Below are 20,672 nucleotides of genomic sequence, written 5' to 3'. Positions count from 1 at the left end.
TTTCATATGCGACGGCAATTTGTGATCAGAGATGGGTCCCCTGAGGGTTTTTAAGGATAGGTGTAATGACGGCTCTTTTTTAAAGGGACGGCAGTGGGGCAATCAAAAGGGAAAGTTTTATAAAGTTCGTCAGTAGGAGGACAACGTCATCGAGCTCAAACTTTAGGAAAGGGGTTGGAGCGCGGTCGTTGGACCATGTTGTCGTTTCATTTTAGTTTTTGTGAAAGAGGAGAGGTAGATATGTGCGAAGGTGTGGAGGGTAAATTTGTGCGGGGTTGATGGCGAAATTCGTTAGTAATTGGAAGAGCAGAGGCAGCTGAGTTGATCCCCTAGATGTTGGTTCCGAGTAAGTCGAGCAGCTACTCGACGTTGGCGTTGGAGTAACGAGTGGATGAGGCGTGAGAAGGTGGGCGGAGGAAGCATTCGTAATGGAGAAGTGGAGTTTGTGGTTTTCCTTGGCCTGCAAGATTGTCTTGCAGTAAAAGGACGATTTAGCGGAGGAAAGGTTGAAGCGGTTATTTCCAACACATATGGGAAGCAGATAAGTTTTGCATTGAAGGCATCAAGGTTCCGTAGTTTTGCGTGTGCACCAATCAGATTGGTAGTGCATTAACTTTTTTGGAGTCAGTTGTCACCTTTTGACGGGATGTCATGCATTCCACCGATGGTTGTTTGCAAGAGATTTTGATTTCTAAAAACTGTAATTTGAATTAATGATAGCCTGGCTTAATTGGTAAGAAACGGCGCGAGTCAGAATATTGTGGATTCCAGCCCCTTTTCAGGACTTTTGACTCATCGTGGACCGAACTACTATGCAAGGAATGGAGGACTGCAGATTTGGAGATTTGAAACGTCGATCGAGTTGTTAAGTTTGTGTTACGCCCTGTCTGTGTTGGGGGTTCGAAACTTTGGTCTCGTTGTTACATTTGTACAACGTCCTGACTGCCTCTGTGGTCATTAAAAAAATCTGATGATATTTGTTTAGAAAAAGAGAAGAGTGTGTCCTCTTATATATATAAATGACATGGACTTGGATTAATGGAGTACATTTTCCAAGTTTGCAGATGGTAGTAAACCAGGTAAAGTAATACATTTGGGTAGGATAGCAGCAGAATCCTCATGGACATATTCGTACTGGAAAAATGGGTAGTCACGTGGTAGACGAAATTTAATGTGGAGAAATGCGAAATGATCTCTTTGGGACGCAAAATCAGGACAGATAGTACAAGCTACATAGTACAAATTTAAATGGTTGAAGGAACAGAGACCTGTGGAGTTATATAAGTAAATAATTCAAGGTGGCAGGAGAGGTAGTAAAGTTGCTAAAAAGCATTATTGTTACTTGGCTTCAAAAATAGGTGGATTGAATGCAAACGTCAGGTTTGACAAATCATAATTAACCACTGGTTGGACCACAGATGGAGCACTGTTTTTATTTCTGAGCACCATAATTTAGGAAGGATATTAATGCGTTGGAGAGGGTGCAAAGCAAGTTTAACAATGAGGGACTACAGTTGTCAGGAAAGGTTAGAGAAGCCAGGAGTATTCTCCTTGGAGCACAGAACGTTAAGTGGTGACTGAATGGAAGTTTTCAGAAGCATGATGGGATTCAATAGAGTGAAGAAAGTGCAAACTAAGGGCACTGAATTATAATAATTATTAAAAGAAATAGAGGGGAGGAGATATTTTTTTACACAGCGAGTTTTTAGCATCTGGAATACATTGCCTGACAGTGTGGTGGAAGCCGACACGATAACAATATTTAAAGAAGAAGTAGATAATTATTTGGGGAGGGCAAGTTTGCCGGACTATCGGAAGAGAGCCGGGGAGTGGGATTCAATTGGACAGCTCTTTTTAAGAAGCCAGCACAGATACGATGGAACGAATTGCCTCCTTCTGTATATTTCTATGAAAAAGTGGGGGTAACGCGAAACAAGGGGAAGGTCACCCTACTTTTTAGGTGCATGAATAACGTTTGGATGTCAACACGTAGGACAGACTTGGTGTATCTGTTCCAGGCCTTCCTGAAAGGAGTCCTGGTTCTGCATGGCTCACCAGGAGATTTATTCAGCCAGCGATGTTTTATCAACTAAAAGGCATTGCCTGAAAGCGCGGTGGAAGCAGATTCAATAATTTATTTTAAAATGAATTTGATAAATATTTGCAAAGATAAACATTTCGAAGTCTATGTGAAAACAACGGCTCATTCATAGACCTCGCACAAGTACGATGTTCCTAATGGCCTACATCTGTGCTGCAAAATTCTGTGGTTCTACGCTAACTTTGGCTTGAGCCCTGTTCTGTTCTGACACGCTCTGAGAAGGGACGATTGAACTCTGGTAATTAACGTCTCTGTTCGAGTACAGCAAGTTTCCAAAGCAAGCTAAGTTGGTGTCATATCAGATCTCTGTGGATGCACTTCTGTCTTTTAACTTTGAGCATCTCGTGAGTCCACGGAGGTGATTGAACTCCACCATTTGCATAGTCGAGGAGAAACAGTGAGGTAGATTTTGGTAAAAAGGAAGTCGCTGCAGTGACGTAAGGCTCAAATCAGTTTGCGCACAGCATTGCCCGCGAAACAACCTCAATTTAGTTGAATAATTTTCTCAGTGGGATTGTTGGCCAGGACTGGGAGTAACTCCTTGCCCTTCATGCATAATGCCGTGGGATATTTTAACGTCCATCTCACCAGGCAGACGAAAGCTCAGTTCAATGTCACATTTAAGGAACCTCACCTCCGACAAATCAATACATACCCAGAAATGTATTGGAGAGCCATTTTTTTGGTTTCAACCCGTAATCGTCTGACTCAGTGGCGAGTGTATTCCCACTGAATTAACATGACACCTTTGTGTCTGATATCACAATTCATAAGCAGATATGTTAAATGTAAGTAAGTCATATTGGATTTTTATTCAGTATTATCCTCTGTGGCCAGCATTTCTGTTGCGTGAACTGCACGAGTAACCTGGACGCCCACACGAGATTTCCAAAATTGTGGTTCGTTCCTTTCTGCGCACAGTTATCTCTGTAGTTAGGTTAGCAAGATTCGTACACCAAAATTGCCTGTCGCGATTCGCCCTCATTACATACAATCAATTTAGGATTGATTTGGTCCTGGAGGTGGGAAGTGAAGGTAGAAAGCGCCGAATAAGTACAAAAGATCCTTGCCATTTTAGATATTCAAGATCTTATGGTACTATTCGAAAAGGGAAGAAAATAACTCGTCCACATCATTCACAAGCTACTTGCATTCTCTGCTTTCCCATAGGAGTATAAATCACAGGAAGAGAGATTAATTGAAAAATTTTGCTCTGGAAGAGTTTTCCAGGCTGCGTGTTTTTCAGCTTTGAGATGGCACATTTTCTGAAGTAGTAGTCTTTCCTTTTTGAGATCCTTTCTTGTTTCATCTGTCCTTTATGTCCTGGTTGCTCATTCTGTCAGTGGAGTGAACATCTTCCCTAGAAATATGAAATGTAATCAGATGCTGACCTCATCCGGTGCACAAAAGCTACTTTTAAGCCCTGCTAAAATAGTTATTAAATCAATCCATGATAATTAGAGGATTATGGGTAGATTTTATTCAAAATGTATACAGAGATTAATAAAAATTCTTAGATAAAAACGCATAAACATTAGAAATATAATCTAACTGGCCTCATCTTGTGAATGAGAAAATTAGTTTCTGGGTCTATCAATTAACCTCTTTTGGAATCACACTTGCAATTCGAGGTGACCAGTTTATCTTTTCATTTCGCTACAAAACGACTTAACAAAGCTTGTTGGAATAAGCAAAATTACAACCAGGATGACTTGTAATTGTACTTTTCTGGCTGATCCTTAAAAGAAGCCTGTACAGCATTCACCGGAAAGCCCGTTAAAACAGAAAGTCTCCCTTTGCTCAGTGGATGACCAAAGAGTGATAAAGTATGTATGAGTTTAACGCTGGAGCCCGTGTCTGTTAACGTTCCCTGTCGATGGCCTCCATTGTAACTGACAGTGACAACCGGCATTGACGATCCCGCCAGAACCTTATTACCGGATGCGGGGAGAACCCGCGCCCCTCCTATTCACTATCAGGTGTTGATGGGAGTGGGTGATTTTTCTTCATCGCGGCCACCGTGTTTCTATTAACGTTGAAAAGAGCATCTTTCCATTTGCTGTCTCAACTCGAGAATTTCCTCATCATGATCAATCCATGAGGCTTCCCTAGAGGGTAGTTCTCCCGGTTCTCCTTGACCGACATGCGCGGGCCGAACGACCAGCTTTAACGCAATTATAACACACACCTGATTTTGTCCCGGGATCCGAACTTACTCTTCCCTTTCCTGGCCACATCCTTGGAGGGGGTTTCCTTCCAGTGTTGCCATTCCTCCTGCCTTAGATACGTTCTGCTGTTTGATCATTTTTCTGAGTCGTCTCCATGTCCACTCCCTTTGTAGCTGTCTCTTTACAATCCGAACATAACCTATTCTTGTTTAAAGATCCCCACCTACCAGATAAACCCTCATTTCCGGCAAAAACTCTTTCCAGAGCGTTAGTTTAAACTGGGGATCTGCCACTGTATGCATAGGACTGACAATAACATCAGTGGCAGTATTCAATTCTGAAGCCACAGCCAAAGGCTTGCACACATTGAATATACATGCTGCAAAAACCGTTGACTTTACCTTTGATCAGTGATACATTTCACTAGTCTTCCACACTAAATACTCCTGATCTCATCCCAAGCCAAATGATCTCGCTGCCATTGCTGTACAGTAGTTGCCGGAGCATGCAAGTCACGTGGGGTGGCGACCCCGATATATCACGAACATGCAGCCATGATACATTTCCAATGTGCTTCATCGCTTTATGCTGCGTGTGGCGCCCCGAAGGTTACCGTACCATAGTGTAGGCTCAGCTGGGACAGGAGCCATATTTCGTGGCTCCCAACTCGACGTCAAGGCGTTTAGCTTCGTATGCGCTATCGGCTGATTTACAATGGGTTGAACGTACGATACTTCGGCACCATCAAATGTGGCAGTTCTTATTATGACGGCTGCTGGGATGAGCTGCTGTTCGAGGGTGCATTCCTTTCCCCAACGGGATCAGTAGGTAATGATGGGGATTCTATTGGTGGATTATAGAACAGACGTCCCTTTTCCTACAGATGTTCCCAATGAATACCTTCCGCATCATTCCAGTTCTGCGCCATTAGCTTCTCAACTTTTCTTCCCTAAGTTGTTCTTCCTTTTCTTGTTATGACACCCTTTGACAAGCCTCATTTTCTGGATTTCGGGAATGTTTCTGTAAAGCCACTCTAAAGATGCTCTAGTATCAGATAAATTATGTTTTCGCTTTGCCTACTCGTTTTTTAGTTTTGTATTTTCCAGGTTAATTATGTCTGAATCAACTCAAAACCATTGTGGCCAGATGACACTGTAATTCAGTTACAAAGCTAATACGATATTCTTTCTCTCTCCTGGGTCTGAAAGTTCATTCTACATTCCACTGATGCTCTCGGCTCAAAAATGTGCAGAGAGAAGTGACATACATCAACAAATCTCCAGGTTTTCTTCTCGTTGTTCCGACCTTCATAAACTTCTTTACATGGGTGACCTATTATCTCCTTATATACCGGACCCTCTATGGTCATATTGGTAGTTACATGTCCTTGCCGTCAATCCCGAACATATTTTTCATGAAAGCCCTTTTAGCTTCCATGGCCACTTTAATCTGCATTAGTGTCCCAACTCTAACTAATGTATATTGCAATACAGTTCCTTCGACCGGATCGACTCGTTCGCAAATCTATCCTTTCGAATATCTATGTTGATATTCTACGTAGCTGACTAATTTATTTAACCCTAGATCAAATGCGCAGCCTCCTTCTGGCTGGTTCGCCAATTTGTAAGAGATTCGGATGGAGACGACGGCTGTGTTGAATTCCAAGGTTTATTTAGCAATATAAACAGCTTGACGTATTTGTAAAACTGGAAACATAGATACAATGGAATAGATATCGATTCCATTGGGATGTGCGTTGACCATCTATAATAACAACAACCGTTTCAAAGTTACATCTTTTCTGATGTGTTTCTGACCCCGCCTCCCGTCGTCATAGAGAGAGCTCCTAATTTTCGAAGGCTGCTATGTAGAGAGAGGGAGAGACACTGGACAACATTTGGTAGCCTTCCACAGCCCACATTTTCATTAGCCATGAGATAGGCAGGCGTGTGAGACTGCATCGTTTTCATTCCGTGGTCTATCGTTCTTGCATCTGTGTTTAAGGACGTGATTGCTCATTATCTCAGGGAATTGACCATCTTCTCAGGAAAGTTTGATATGTAATCAGAAGCTAACCTCAACCGCTCCTGCAAAGCTGCCACCAACCCCTGCTAAGGTACTAATTAAACCAAACTCCGTAGTAAATAATTTTGGGTACGTTACATTCTAAACGAATGTAAAGTTTAATTAAAATTCTTTAAGCTATTCAGTAAACATCAAGATATAATTGACTTGGCTGCTGCACTAGTCATTCCAACGTTTGCAGTTGGGCTTTCAGCCAACCTGCCCCCAAACGCTGGAAGTCCACCCAGAGTCCCTTTGCATCAGAACTTCACTTCCTGCCTTTCAGGACCATCTTAAACCCTTCTTCTTTAACTGATCATCTTTTCCTCCATCCCCACTCCCAAGTCCAACTTCCAGTTTACATATAAGTCAAACACCGTATTCAATTATTATGGGTAGGTTATATTCTAAACCAATGTGGAGGTTAAATAAATGTGTTAAAGATCAAAAATATAATCTAACATATCCCCTACTCTGACAGGTGATGTATGCAGATAATCTGTTGTTATTGTCTTGTTCCTGAGCATGTCGGGTACTGCTGATGACAGTCAAGCCCACCAGGCTTACTGACAGTACAAGGAGGGCAGACCAGTCCCTGGTGTTTACAGTGTTATGCTAACAGTTTATGTTAACAGGACATACAATCCCTGCTGCTTAAATAAGACAAAACTATTATTTTTCAAATTTCCAACAGCGATATAATCAAACTCACAGAGACAGGTTGTTCTGTTTGAAAGAAATGTTTGTACAGCGTGTGCATGTACAGAAAGGTAGCGGTTGACAATTTGACTCTTTTGTCTCCTTCTTCTTCCCTCTGGCAGATGTTCAGATTAAGCCCATTCAGTCAAAACCTGTACAGCATTTTACTGATCTGTTTGCTCATTCCTCTCCCCTTTCCAAAAAACTCACTTTAAAACATTTGAATAAGCCGCACACTTCTTGCTTTTCACCCAATGCAGACCATCTCATCAAAATATCCCTTCCCAGCTGGACCGTATCAGTAAGAATATGAATATGAGATAAGATGGCTCGGTTTGCTTTTATCAACTTCGCACATTACCCCGCCCCCGCACTCATCCCACCGCACCAACCGGGTCATCTTTTTTCTCCATCAAAACCGTCTGCTTGCTTAATGGGTCCACTCCTCATCCAAAATATCTGCTGCTATATTCCTTCTCCTCATTAACATATCCAACGAAGCAAAGGAAGAATAACAAATATTAATCAAGGAAACGTCACGTAAATGTCATGACAACGTCCCTGGAAAACATAGCCACAGGAAGACCAGCTGGAGAAACGACTGGCTGTCTCACATTAAAGGATAACAGATTTTTTTAGCAGACGTTCATTTGAACAAGTCTATAAAATATAAATGTTAGATCTCCTCCAGTATAGGTAAAATACATACTAAAACAGCACAATGAACAGACTAACAGAATATAAATGACTAAAATGATTACAGCTAAATATTTCGTATTGGCAAAACGCATTAGAAGCACATATAAATTCCTATTATGTACCATTGTAACGCCAAGCACAACTGACCGGCAAGTTTCACAGGAAGAGAGCACGCATTCCATTCAATAAACAAGGAAATCTTCACATGTGGGCATTGCTCTGCGAAAACTAGCTGTTGCGATCACCCACAAATTCGTAGTCACTGCACTTAACAGTATATTCTGTGAAGCGCTTTGGGACATTCTCCTGATTCGAATGTCTCTATATCACAGGAAACATATGATGTGTTTATTATTTGATATGTGAAAACAACAATGTGGAATGGACAGTTTTAAAGTTTCAAGGAAGAGGAAACAAGATATCCACAAAAGAGAAGAGGAAGAGGACAGGATTTTGTCTCCAAGTGTCGTCAGTTGCATACAACACTTTCAGGCATATTTCTGGTGTAAAGTACGCTATGTATTTGTATATTGTTTTCATTGCAAGTCTCCATTCATTGCCCTCTGACACCTCAAATCATTCCCTTACCCTCCAAGCGGAAATTCATCACCTGCTGATATCTGTTGATGTGCTAATTTATGAACACATAGAAACAGCAGCTCAATTTTTACCCAAAGCACAGTAATTTTATCATATAGGTATGTTCACCTTCAAAGTAAATCATGTGGTGTTGTGCTTTTGCTGTTTGAAGGCTGATTCTGGGACATTGCTGTGCACAGAATAGCTGTCGCGTTTACTCCAAAAATACCTACTCCTTGGACAATACATCATGAAATGTGCTTGAGACGTTTTCCTGATGAGAAAGCTTCAATATCAAATTAGGGAATTGTTACTATTGTCAGGTGCATTTTGTCGCTCAGACCTAAACGTGCCCAATTTACCTCCCAAAGGAGGGTAAAGAGAAAGACACAGAACTGGAAAGTGAGTGGATCAAGGTGTGCTAGGCAAAGGAATACGTAGTAAATTATACCAAGAGAAAATGCTGTGGCCTGAAGCAGAGTTTAAGATGAAGACGGAATGGATTCTGAGAGTTTTGAGGAGATAAGTGGAGATGTCAGCAAGTTTCTCATATAACCTTTTCTTGACAGCTGTGTATTTTTATTGGTCTGCATTCTATCTGGACCAGGACAAGAATTACTAGAGACAATGCGATCGTCATGGTGAGGCAAGCAACGTTCAATTTCGTCTGTGTAGACCAGGAATCTGTTACAAAGACACAAAAACAGCACTGGTCAATGACTGAATCTTGATTAATCCAGTGACAGCATTTTATTTTGTCAGCCGGGTGTCCGACAGAAGGGGAAACGCATCATCTTACTTCGATTATTCAAAGAAGTTCCATAGCGACAAATAAATACACTAAAGCACTGTGATGAGGCTTGTTTTGTTGACAGGTAAACACGGATGAAAGCATTCTACTTTTATAGAGCGGCATAGACACCATAGCTTTCAATTATGCTGGGCATTTTATGTTTTTCCATAGGCCTTCATATCGAATAATGCACATGGACATTTGGCCATTGTTCGAATTAAATGCAGTATGGAATGTATTTTCTGGTCGCCTAATCCATAAGACTATTACAAATACCTGCGTTTACATAATTACTTTCGCACAGGACAGCGTCATGAAGCGCTGCGCAGTGTCCCATTGGCTGAGAAGCAAGGGAGACGGGAAGGAAAAGATGACCATAGGAGCATTGAAAGAGCAAAATCAACAACTAAGATTTAAAATAGATAACGCAAGGAGGCGAGTTTGAAGATTGGACGGAGGAGATCAGGTTATTAGGAGCACAATGGCCGAATGCCCTCTTTTTATTGAATCATAGATTCTTGAGCCAGAAGGAGGCCGTTCATCCCACCGTGCCTGTACCAGCTCTTTGAAAGTGCGACCGGCTAGGCCCACTACCCACAATTTGTATTCCTTTTTAAGTTACTACCTAATTCCATATTGGAAGCCTTTATCGAATTTGTTTCCACCAGACTTTCAAGCAGTGCATTCAATACCATAACAAATCTCTGAATTTAAAAATTTCTCCTCGTCTCCCCTCTGCTTCTTTTGTCGACTATCTTAAATATCTCTTGCAAGGTGTAGGATTTCCTTAGCTAATGTGTTAAAAAATACCTTAAATTATATTTGCGATGTTCATATATTTGAGACATATGGTCATCCTCATTATGAGGGGAATTAGTTGTGACGATCTTCGAAGTTTATCTTTCCACAATGAGGAGAAAACAAAAGGCTTCTTATAAATAACAAACGTTTTCCATTGCTTATCAGTCATTTTCTCATGGAAAATTGGTCTGCAGCTGGAGACAGCTATGTTGCTTTTGTTTTTACATAGGAGCCTTGCAAGAAAAATAATAGGTGAAACGTCGCCTAATCAACAGTATAAACGGTGACCGATTCGAAAGAAAAATGTGTAAGGAAGAAATTAGATTTGTTGTTGTGAACTATATTCCAGCTTCTAACGAAGGAAGGTGAAGTTTGCGGTTCAAACAATACTAAACATACAATAATACCTGGATACATTTGGGTGAAACTGTATATCAATACAAGTTTCAGGACTTATATTTCGATTCCAGTGAGTAATTGGACACTGCTCCTCTATCTCTATAGCAGCGTTTAGTTTGGTAAATTTAAATCATTGTGAACCACAGTATATATGGATACGTAACCAGAAGTTGATATCTTCTTCTAATTACTTATAATCAATATTAATCTGAATTAATAAATCTTGATTAAGAGTACAACATTTGTGTAAGTCCTTACTTCACAGCAGGAACATGAAAATCAATGAACGCTTAGAAAGGAGAAGTCCCTCAATCCTAGTACCATTCTGATAAATCTCCTTTGCACCCACTCCAAGACCCTGACATACTTCCTAAACTGTGGTGCACAGATTTGGACACAATACTCCATCTAAGTCCTAACCAGAGATTTGCAAATGTTCAGCATAATCTCACTAATATTGTTATTCTACACCCCTATTGGTAAAGCCGTGTATCACATACGCTTCTTAAAAAAAATCTCCAACCTATGCTGCCACGTTCACGGAATGGATGATCTGAAACTTCAAGTCTCTCTACTCTGCGCCCCTTTTAAGCCTCTACCATTTATTGTGTGTTATCTCTCCTCAATCCTCTACCTAAAGTGCATCAATTCACACTTCAATGCACCAAATTGCTTCTTTCATGCGGCTGCCCATTTCGTCATTCTGTCTTTGACCTCCTGCAGTCAGCTACCATCCTACTCACTTTTTCCAACGTTTACAAGATTTGTGTCATCGGCAAACATTAAAAGGTTGCTCCTTATGTCCAATTCCATGCCATCGATTTAGGTCAAAATAGATTTGGTCACAATCGCGACCCTGAGGGATACAAGTGAATACCTCATTCCAACCTACGAATAAAAATCCTTCACCGCTAACTTCAACATTCTGTCTCCCGAATAATTTTAGATCCATGTTCCCATGGGCGTCAATTTTGCTTACTTGTCTATTATGTGGCCCTTTATCAAACGTGTTTTGAAAGTGCACCTGTACAACATCAACTGCATTAATTTCATCGACTCTCTGCGATACATGATTGAAGAAATCAACATAATGTAAACAGATAATAATATGTCTGTTTTGAGTTCCCCTAACAGCGATGCTCAAACCTGGGCTTGCTAGGTCTCAAATAAATGACAAGTGATGTTGCACTCGGTGGGAGGAGGGGTAAATGCAGCTGGAATGTCAGAAATAAATCAATACCGATTGGTTCCTTGAACGAGCCAGGCGGGTACATATTATTCCAAAGCATTGCTGATTGCAGAACAGTGTGGCTGACCGGTGGGACCTGAAAGAGCAGATTAGTCAATGTGGGAGGAAATCTTACCACTCAGCTTCTGTTAACCATGCAAAGCAAATACCTAACTGATTCTAGGTGCGCAAACATTGGGAAAGCTTGACTAACAGCGAAATCAGTTCCAATTTATATGCACAGTCTGGGGTTTGGCTTTCATTGATTCGTAGTTAACACCCACAGGTAATGATGAGCCGAGATTGTCCCGCCTCTCGAGTACAGAAGGGGGGATATCGGTGGGGGCATGATATTGTTTGGTGGACGGAAGCAGAGAGATAAGGGAGGAAGAAGAGAAAGTGGTGGGGTGAGAGCGTGGAAGGGAAAATGGAGGACTGAGTGTGAGAGTGGTTGTGCGAGGAGAGAAATCGGGGAGGGGAGAGACACGGTGTGCAGTGTGGGAGCAAGTGTTTGGCGATATGTGTGAGAACGATTAGGGATATGGGTGGAAAAAAAGTGGACAGAGAATGGCGAGAATGGCGGAGAGGGGCTCAAGGGTGCGAAGATATAGATGAAATACATAGAGGACAGACGAATGTAACTTGGAAATATGATCGATGTTACAAAAAGTGTTTACAACAGGAGCTGCTGTAAATGGTCGAAGCAGATACAGGTTATTGTGTGAGATTTTACTGAGCTCTTACCCCGCAAAGTGATTCCCACTCGGTCACTCTCTGGTGATGCGAACTCTCGGCCGTCTACGCGTATGGTATATTTACACCAGTAATGACCTCTACTGATCTCCGATGTGGTGAATATTGCTATGGTAGTATTCCCTGGAGTTGAATGTGATGTGATAAACTCGCCGTCTCTGTATAAAGAGAAATTGCTGCCAGGATAATTCCCAGAACATGAGATCTCAGCGAATTCTCCTCTCACAAACATCCGGGAATCTAGTTTCAGAGAAAGGGTGGGTTTCCGGAGCCGATCTGGAATTAAAACACAATAAAAATAATCTCACAGACACTCGCTTTGTGGCACATACAGAGATGAGGTCCCAGTAACAGTGACCATTTGCTTTTTCAATGGACTGTAGGAGGCGTCAGGACTACGTGTTGGGGAAATGGTTGAGGGGAAACATCAAATCGTTGCCTCACAGAGGACAGGGGAACAACTTCGAAGCTCGCCATGGACTGGGGCAATATATAGTTTCAACCAGCGAAAGCATGAGTGGAATTCAATCTGATACATCTGTGTTCTCTTCAGACAGGTTTATAACCACAATCGAGTGGAAGTCTAGACCTTCACATGAGGGAAAGTGTGATAAAAGGATTGAGGGTTTGAGAAGGTGTGAGTGAGGAATAGAGGGTGTGAGCTGCAACTTGGTGTTTGGGAGGTAATGGAGGTGTGATGGTGTGCAAGCGCGGTAAAGAGAGATCCAGAAAAACGAATCGAGCGTGTGAGTATAAAATTGACAGAGGACGTTTGGATCCACGGACAGCTTGACTGAGTGTGCTCGTGAAAGCTGCAGTTATGGATAGTTATAGGCTTCGGGACCGCATCACTCCCACCCTCACTCGCCTCCACTGGCTCCCCATCCCCCAGAGGATTGATTTCAAGATCCTCATCCTCACCTACAAGGCCATTCACGGCCTTGCTCCCTCCTACCTCTCCAACCTACTATCCCCCTACCTACCTGCCCGTACCCTCCGTTCCTCTGGCTCCGGTCAGCTCCACGTCCCCCGCCCCAACCGCCCTACCATCGGTGGTCGGGCCTTCAGCCTCTCAGCCCCGAGGCTCTGGAACTCCATTCCCCAGTGCCTTCGCCTTGCTTCCTCCCTTTCCTCCTTCAAGGCCTGTCTCAAAACCTTTCCCTTTGACCGTGCCTTCAGCTCCCCTCTCGACTCTCTTCCGCTCCTCGCTCCCTCCCTTCCCTCCCCTCACCCTGACCATTTCCCCCCTCCTCTATCCCTCCCTTCCCTCCCCCTGACCATTTCCCCCCTGCTCGGGTCATGACCCAACTGTGCAGCGCTTTGGGGCGTCCTTCTGACGTGAAAGGCGCTTTATAAATGGAATCTTGTTGTTGTTGTTGTTATAGAGTGATGGACAGCTAAAGTGATTATGAGATGTGCGAAGGTAGGTCGAGATTAGCAGACGCAAGGAGCGAATGCGAGAGGGAAATAGGGCTGCATGAAAGTGAGTGACAGAGGGAATGTGAATGAGGCTGAGGGAGTTTGAAGGAAATGGACAGAATGAGTGTGAGAGGTACACAGGGTGGTAGAGCATGATAGATTGTGAGAGAAAGCGTGAGAGCGACGGAGTCGGATACAGAGAAGGGTTGTTGGATATAAAGTGTGAGAGAGTTGCAGGGTGGTACAAAGTGTTTCAGATTGACGGATGGAGAGTGTATGAGAGGGATGGTTCGAGAGATTGAGTGCTAGAGGAGAAGGGAGGCGTAGAATGACTATAGGGAGATGGAGGGGATGCGTGTGAGAGGGTCAAGCGAAGGTACAGAGTCAGATGAAGCGTGTGTAAGAAAGATGGAAGGAGGTATGTAGTGTGATGGATGGAGAGAGAGTGTGTGTCAAACTGACGGCGGATTGTAGAGAGAAAGTGAAAGGGACAGAGGAAGAGAGTGAGAGATGTAAAGAATGAAATATACTGAGATGTAGGGAGACGATTAGGTGGCGAGAGATTGAATGGATGGAGGGAGATGTAGTGAGGTATAGAGACGGAGGGACAGACTGAGGGTAATAGTGAAGGATGGAGTTCTTGGGTGATTGACAGATAGACTGAGTGTGAGACACGAAAGAGGAGCTCACACTCAACGAATTCCTGGAGAGAAAGTTTGGGAGAGGGGAAGAGAGAAAATTTGACTTAAACGTGAGATGGAGAGAGTCAGAAAAAGCGAGAGATTGAAAGAGAGATTGAGAGAGAGAGAGATATATGCAGAGATATGGAGTTTGGTGGGCGGAGAGATGGAGAGATTCTAAAAGGGGAGAGGATGGGCAAATAGCATAGAGAGAAGCAGACGTGCAGCACATGGAAAGATAGTGAAATTGGGTGATGGAGATTTTGAAATATATACTGGAAACTCGGAAACTTTCTAAGCTATTCAGCCCCTCGAAGCTGTTCCACCACTCTATAAGATTATATACGGAGAGACAGAGAAATGGCGAGAGAGAAAGAGACAGAGAGAGATAGAGAGTGTGAAAGAGCGAGAGAATATTTACATATATTAAAACGTCCCATCACATGTTCGAGACGCCTCAATGAACTTCAGAGTATACACTGTGTAGTGCAGTGTCTGTTTGTTTTTTTGGCACAAATAGGATGGAGAGAGTGAGGAATTGACAGATGGAGGACAGTGAGCTACAGAGAGAAAGAGAGACAGAGAGACAAACTGAGAGAAACAAAGAAATAAACAAAGAAAGAAACAAAGAAAGAAACAAACAAAGAAACAAACAAAGAAACAAACAAAGAAAGAATGCAGGAGAAAGAAAGAAAGCAGAAGAAAGATTGAGAAGAAGAGATAGAGCGTGAGAAAGCAAGGAGATTGAAAGTCTGAGAGACACAGATAAAGTGAAGGCGAGACAGACAGAGACGTTGAGAACGAGATGGAGGAATTTACTTACCCATACACACCACACCTGCGTCCTCGCCGTGATTACAGTTGTGTTGGCTCAAGGTTCTCGCGGGGCATCGCCACAGGTGGGACTCATTACCGACACAGGCCACGTCATCGAGCCAGATCTGACCTTTTCCTTTTCCAAACATCGCACTGGTCACCGCAGCGATCACCGGCCCACAGCCCAGCTCCGAACAAACAACATCAGCGTCAGCCAAATCCCAATTATCGTCACACACTGTGCCCCACAGCCCCATAAACAGCATCTCAACCCGGCCCGAACAGGAGTGAGATCCATTCACCAGCCGTAACTCAGTCTGGTCTGTGCGAGAGAGAGAGAGAGAGATTCCACAACAGCAGGAAGGTTAAATTTGCATAGAGCCTTTCACGTCGGCAGGACGTCCCAAGGCGTTTGACATTGTACAGAATTACAGACCTGATCTGGGGTCAGTGGGGGGAACGGAAGGGTTGGAAAGCTGTGGGGGGAGGAGCGATGGCATGCTCGAAGAGGAGCGTTTTAAGGAGGACGGGACGGAGGCTAACGAGTGAGCGATGCTGAGTGTTTGGGGAATGGAGTTCCAGAGGTTGGGGTCAGAGTGGCTGAAGGCTCTCCTGCCAACGGTGGAGCATTTAAGCGACGGGAGCCGGCTGAGCGGATGCAATGCATTAGTTGGTAGAGGGTTATGAGTTTGCAGAAGCAGGCTGGGTCGTGGCCATGGAGAGCTTTGTGTGTGAGGACCAGGCGCTGGAGCCGGCTCCGCTGAGGGATAGGGAGCCAGTGGAGTCGGGTGAGTGTCGGGGAGATGGGGTCACGGAGTTTGTTTCGGGGAAGAAACGTGCTGCAGAGTTCTGGATTATCTGCAGCCTGCGGAAGGAGGAGTCTACGAGTTTGAGAGAGGGAGAGAGAGAGAGAGAGAGAGAAAGAGAGCAGGAATGAGGGAAGGAGGGAATGGTGCGAGACAAAGACATCAACAAGCCATCACGTCTGCAAGTTTGAGACAGAGATAGAGAGGGAGAGAGAGAGGGGGAGAGGGAAAAAAAAAGACATCTGATCTGTGAGCGAGAGAGAAAGAGAGTGTGAGAGAGAAATTGTGTGAGACCGAGTTCGTGAGCGGTAGACACATTAACCGGCCGTTTTTCCATCTGGTCTGGGAGGGAGAGAGAGAGAGCGAGAGGAGAGAGAGAGAGAGATAGCGAGAGCGCGAGAGAGTGGGTGAGAAAGAGACATATTATCTAAAGTATCGCCATGCCATTTCCGAGAGAGAGAGAGTGAGTGTGAGATGGAGTAGCCAGATGGCGACAGAAGACCGAGGTTCATCCAATTTGCCTTCCACCATCCTCATAGTAACAACGCGTTGTGCCCCAAGCTACATATTGTACACTGAAACAATATTTTCACGCAGCCATCTATCTTATCTGTTCTACTGTTCAGTACAAGATAAATCAGCGAATCGTTCTCCCAGGGCTCACCACTGTGCTCAGTCCCATCTTGTGCTCACAGAAATCCCGATTTGCTCACCCTCAAATGAGCTGTGCTCACAGTCACCCACGTGCTCACTCCCCTGTACTGACACTCACACTCTATGCCAACGCTCACCCCCTTGTGCTCCCACTCACATTCCTGTACTCAACCCCCCCATTCCGACGCTATGTTAATGTACATTATTGTGGTTGTGGTCTATACCTGAACAGGTTATGCCAATGTCCTGTCCGTGTCCGCAGTCTGGCCGACCAACCACACGACCCGATCCTTCTCCAAAGCGAGCGTTACCTAAGACTGATACAGCAAATCCACAACCCAAAAGTTTGCAAATATGTACTGCAATTTCCGTGTTCAGGTTCTCGCCACAAAGTGTCGCCCAAGTGTCATTGCTGTACAGCTCTAATCTCCCCGCACAGCGGCTGCCTCCATTCACCAGTCTGGGTGGTTTACCTCCTGCAAATACAATCCATTATGCACATCCACAACTGTAATATATAATGTATAATGTATATACAATTAGCTCAATTTGAGGTCGTTTGACACTGGGTTGGAAGAGGTGTGCATAATACCCCCACCACCACCACGGACACCCCCACACCCCCACCATCGGCCATGCTCACCCGCCACCCGTGCTCACCCAGCACCTTGTTCTCAACCAAACTGCACTTACCCACCGCACCTGCTCACTCCCCCGTGCTTTCCCACACGACTGTGCTCACCAGCCTTCTATGCTCATCACCCCACAGTCGCTCGCCTGTGGTCACACACCCCTTGTGCTTAACACCCGCTTCGCTTTCCCTGCCTCTGCTCAACCCCCTTTTGTTGATCTCCTGTGCTCAACATCGCTGTTCTAACCCCCCTCCTTGTATTCTACGCAAACTCTGGGCTCATCCTACGTTTAACGCCCCGCCACCGTGCTTCTCACCTTTTGCTCACCCCCTGTGCTGAACCCTCGCGCTCAAACCAAAGTACTTTCAACCCTGTGCTCAGCTCCACTGTGTTCACTTCTCGTGTGCTCACCCCTCCCAGTGCTCAAACACCCACACGTACTAATCCCCATTGTGTACACTGCTCTTTGTGCTGACCCTCCACTGAACTCACCCTCTGTGGTCACCCCCACTCACCAAATTCTCAATTGTCTCGCTGTGCTCAACCACACTTGAGCTCTCCACAAACTGTGCTCAACATCTTTGTACTCTCCCCAACCTTTGGTCAACTCACTTGTGCCCAATCTCAAATATGTTCTTCAGCAATGCGTTGAAACCACTTCTGCTCTCCGCGCCGTGTGCTTAATCCTTGCTCTCACCCTTCTCTCTTTTCAACTGATTCCCTTGCTCATAGCCCCCTAAGCTTACAACCCGCTTTTAACCCCAGTCTGTGCTGCTGCAAGCGATCGCACACCCTTTGCTCTCCCGCCCACCCACGTTGCTCATCGTCCTGTTCTTGCACATGACTGTGCGCTCATCCGTTTGTGGTAAACCCCAAAGTTCTTACCCAATCACCGTTTTCACTCCCTGCTCCACCCCCGTCTTGTGTTCACCCAAATTTGCTCACCCACAATTTGCTCCACTACCACCTCTTCTCACTCTTCTGTATTGATCGCCCTGTTCTCATCTCTCCCCACAAACCCACCTCCCTCATCCAACTGGTGCTCAGTAGCCTGTAACACGCAGCCCACTGTATCGAACCCAATGTGGTCACACCCGAAAATATGAGAACTGATAATCATAAGAGAATGAATTGTTTACCTAAGCAGATGACACCGGCATCAAAGGAGTGTGACAGTGAATAGTGACTCCAGTTCCCCGAGTGACACTCCCTCAGAGTAGACTCACTCCCTCTGCAGTGAACACCATATGTCACAATGTAGCCTGAGCCCCTCCCAAATTGGGCGTCTCCTGATGCTGACAGCGCCCCTCCACAGCCCAACTCATTACACACCACAGCCGCGGCCTTCATATCCCAGGACAGATCATCTTTGTAGTCAGTGCCATCCACTGTGCCCCATTGTTCTCTGTGGTAAACCTCCACTCTCCCGGCGCACGGGCTGCTGCCATTCATCAGCCGCAGACTCCCACTCTCTGTAAAACATCACCCACAGTATTAATTGTCTGTTTCCTGTTTGACTTCCAGGATAATACAATAAATACAATACAATGTACATGCAACGAGAGCCTGTCACAGTCGGAGTGTGTCTGGGGGTAAACAACACAACAAAAATCATAATCATAATGGTTGCACTCACTGCTGGCGACATTCCGTCCACAACTCGTGTTTCACATTAACAGCAACAGTTTACTACACTACTAACTCGAACTGTTGCAGCTAATTTGCGAACAAAACTAGTGTTATTATAATTTATATTCCATCCTATACTTTATATTATTAAACTTTATATTAGATTATTATAATTTATATTATTATATTATCATTTATATTATAATAGACTACACTAGATTAGTATAATTACATTGAGCTATTTTTCTTTATTTTAGATTATTATACTTATGTTAGATTATTATATTTAATATTTAGTTTCACGGGCAGGGCGAAATGTTAGGCAACTTTCCTCACCCCAGTTGCCTACGTTTAAATAGCAGTCAGTACGAACCCGTTTCTCAATTGGGAGGCCTCTTTTCCGGAGATAACAATCTTCTCAAATTATAAATAGTAATCTGGTCAATCATTCTACGACTATTTATAAGACAGCGCTGTGCGCGATTGGCTGCCACTTTTCGCTTACCAAATATACAGCCTATTCACGAACAGTGAAGCGCTTCGAAGAAGTGATTGTTTAGTTATCGGCGGATACAAAGATACATACATAGACACAAACATTGTCGCATTACTCGTTTATTGGTAGCTCAGGTTTGTGACTACAATTCAGCAACACACACAACAGAACCCAGATATAACTCTGCCTTACACCAGAGACCAGCCAGCCCCAGGGCACAGCCCATCAACCAGGGCCTGACAACGCCCACTCACCCCTCAGGCTTACCCCATCCAGGCAAAGCGCCTCAATTCATTGTTCAGCTCCACCCCAGATGTCCAGCTACCTCAGATCTCCCTCCTTATCGGCGTTAACAACTCTTCCCATCACAAGCTGCAGATCATCCAAATTTCGGCAGCTCGTGTACTCTCAGGCTCCGTGATCTCATTTCTGCCGCCCTCGCCCGACTCCACTGACTCTCCATCCCCCAGAGAATCGAGCTCAAGATGCACGTCCTCACCTTGAAGGCCATCCATGGCCATGCTCACTCATACCTCTCTGACCTGCTGACTCCCTAACAAACTGCCCGCTCCCTCCGTTGAGCGGGCTCCGGCCTGTTCCATGTCTTCCGCCAGACCCGCCCTTGCATCGACGGCCGGGTTTTCAGCCTTTCTGCTCCCACACTCTGGAACTCCACACCACTTTCCCTTTACCTCGTTTGTTCCCTTGCCTCCTTCAAGGCCGGTCTAAAGAACATTTATTCCTATCTGCCGTTGGGCTCACTCCCATCTCTCTACCTTCTCTCACCGCTACACCACCCCTGCCCCATGTCCAATCTTCGACTGCTGACTGTTCAGCCCTTTGAGACTCCCTCCCGACCTAAAGAGTAATGATGTCGTTGCTGTTGTTGTAGCTCACCCCTGGGCCAAGCTTCCACACCCTGGTCATCCGCATACAGGCTATGCCTCCTCCATCCTGAGATCGCCATCGCAGGCGCAGTACAGCCCCCATTCAAGGCAAAGTACCCAGAATCCAGATGATACACCATGGATAGCTTCACCCTCGGCGCAGCTACTCTCAACAGAGCACAACCTCAGCCAACACCCAAAGCACCAACAACAACCCCCGTCCCGGTTCCCACCACAGTTCGCCAGGCCACAAACACACCAAACATGGCGGAGACCCCAAGCCTTAGACGAGAGGCAACTCCACCTCAGCGCACATTAACCCAAGGCACAGACATCGCCAGCAAACAGCAACCCCCAGCCAATGCACAG

General features: G+C 44.7%; 1 protein-coding gene across 1 annotated transcript; it reads right to left on the bottom strand.

The window, feature by feature from the left end:
• Window positions 1-8,547: 8,547 nt before the first annotated feature.
• Window positions 8,548-18,755, bottom strand: LOC103173416 (deleted in malignant brain tumors 1 protein-like). The gene is made up of 5 exons (XM_042346401.1): window positions 18,431-18,755; window positions 16,884-17,135; window positions 15,207-15,521; window positions 12,276-12,560; window positions 8,548-8,994 (listed from the first exon to the last, which is right to left on the bottom strand). The coding sequence occupies exons 1-5, from the start codon at window positions 18,741-18,743 to the stop codon at window positions 8,858-8,860; spliced, it is 1,302 nt and encodes a 433-aa protein (XP_042202335.1). The 5' UTR covers window positions 18,744-18,755; the 3' UTR covers window positions 8,548-8,857.
• Between the last annotated feature and the right edge of the window lie 1,917 nt (window positions 18,756-20,672).

This window comes from Callorhinchus milii, unplaced genomic scaffold (genome assembly GCF_018977255.1).
Source record: "Callorhinchus milii isolate IMCB2004 unplaced genomic scaffold, IMCB_Cmil_1.0 Scaffold715, whole genome shotgun sequence".
Classification (NCBI taxonomy): domain Eukaryota; kingdom Metazoa; phylum Chordata; class Chondrichthyes; order Chimaeriformes; family Callorhinchidae; genus Callorhinchus; species Callorhinchus milii.
Note: the sequence above shows the minus strand (reverse complement) of the source record. Positions and strands in the feature narration are given on the sequence as shown.

Coding starts and splice junctions, on each gene's coding strand:
- LOC103173416 (XM_042346401.1), bottom strand. CDS start 18,743: ATGAATGGCAGCAGCCCGTGCGCCGGGAGAGTGGAGGTTTACCACAGA. Junction 17,136..18,430: donor TGCCGGTGTCATCTGCTTAG/GTAAACAATTCA, acceptor TTGTATTTGCAG/GAGGTAAACCACCCAGACTG. Junction 12,561..15,206: donor CGCAGGTGTGGTGTGTATGG/GTAAGTAAATTC, acceptor TTTTAATTCCAG/ATCGGCTCCGGAAACCCACC.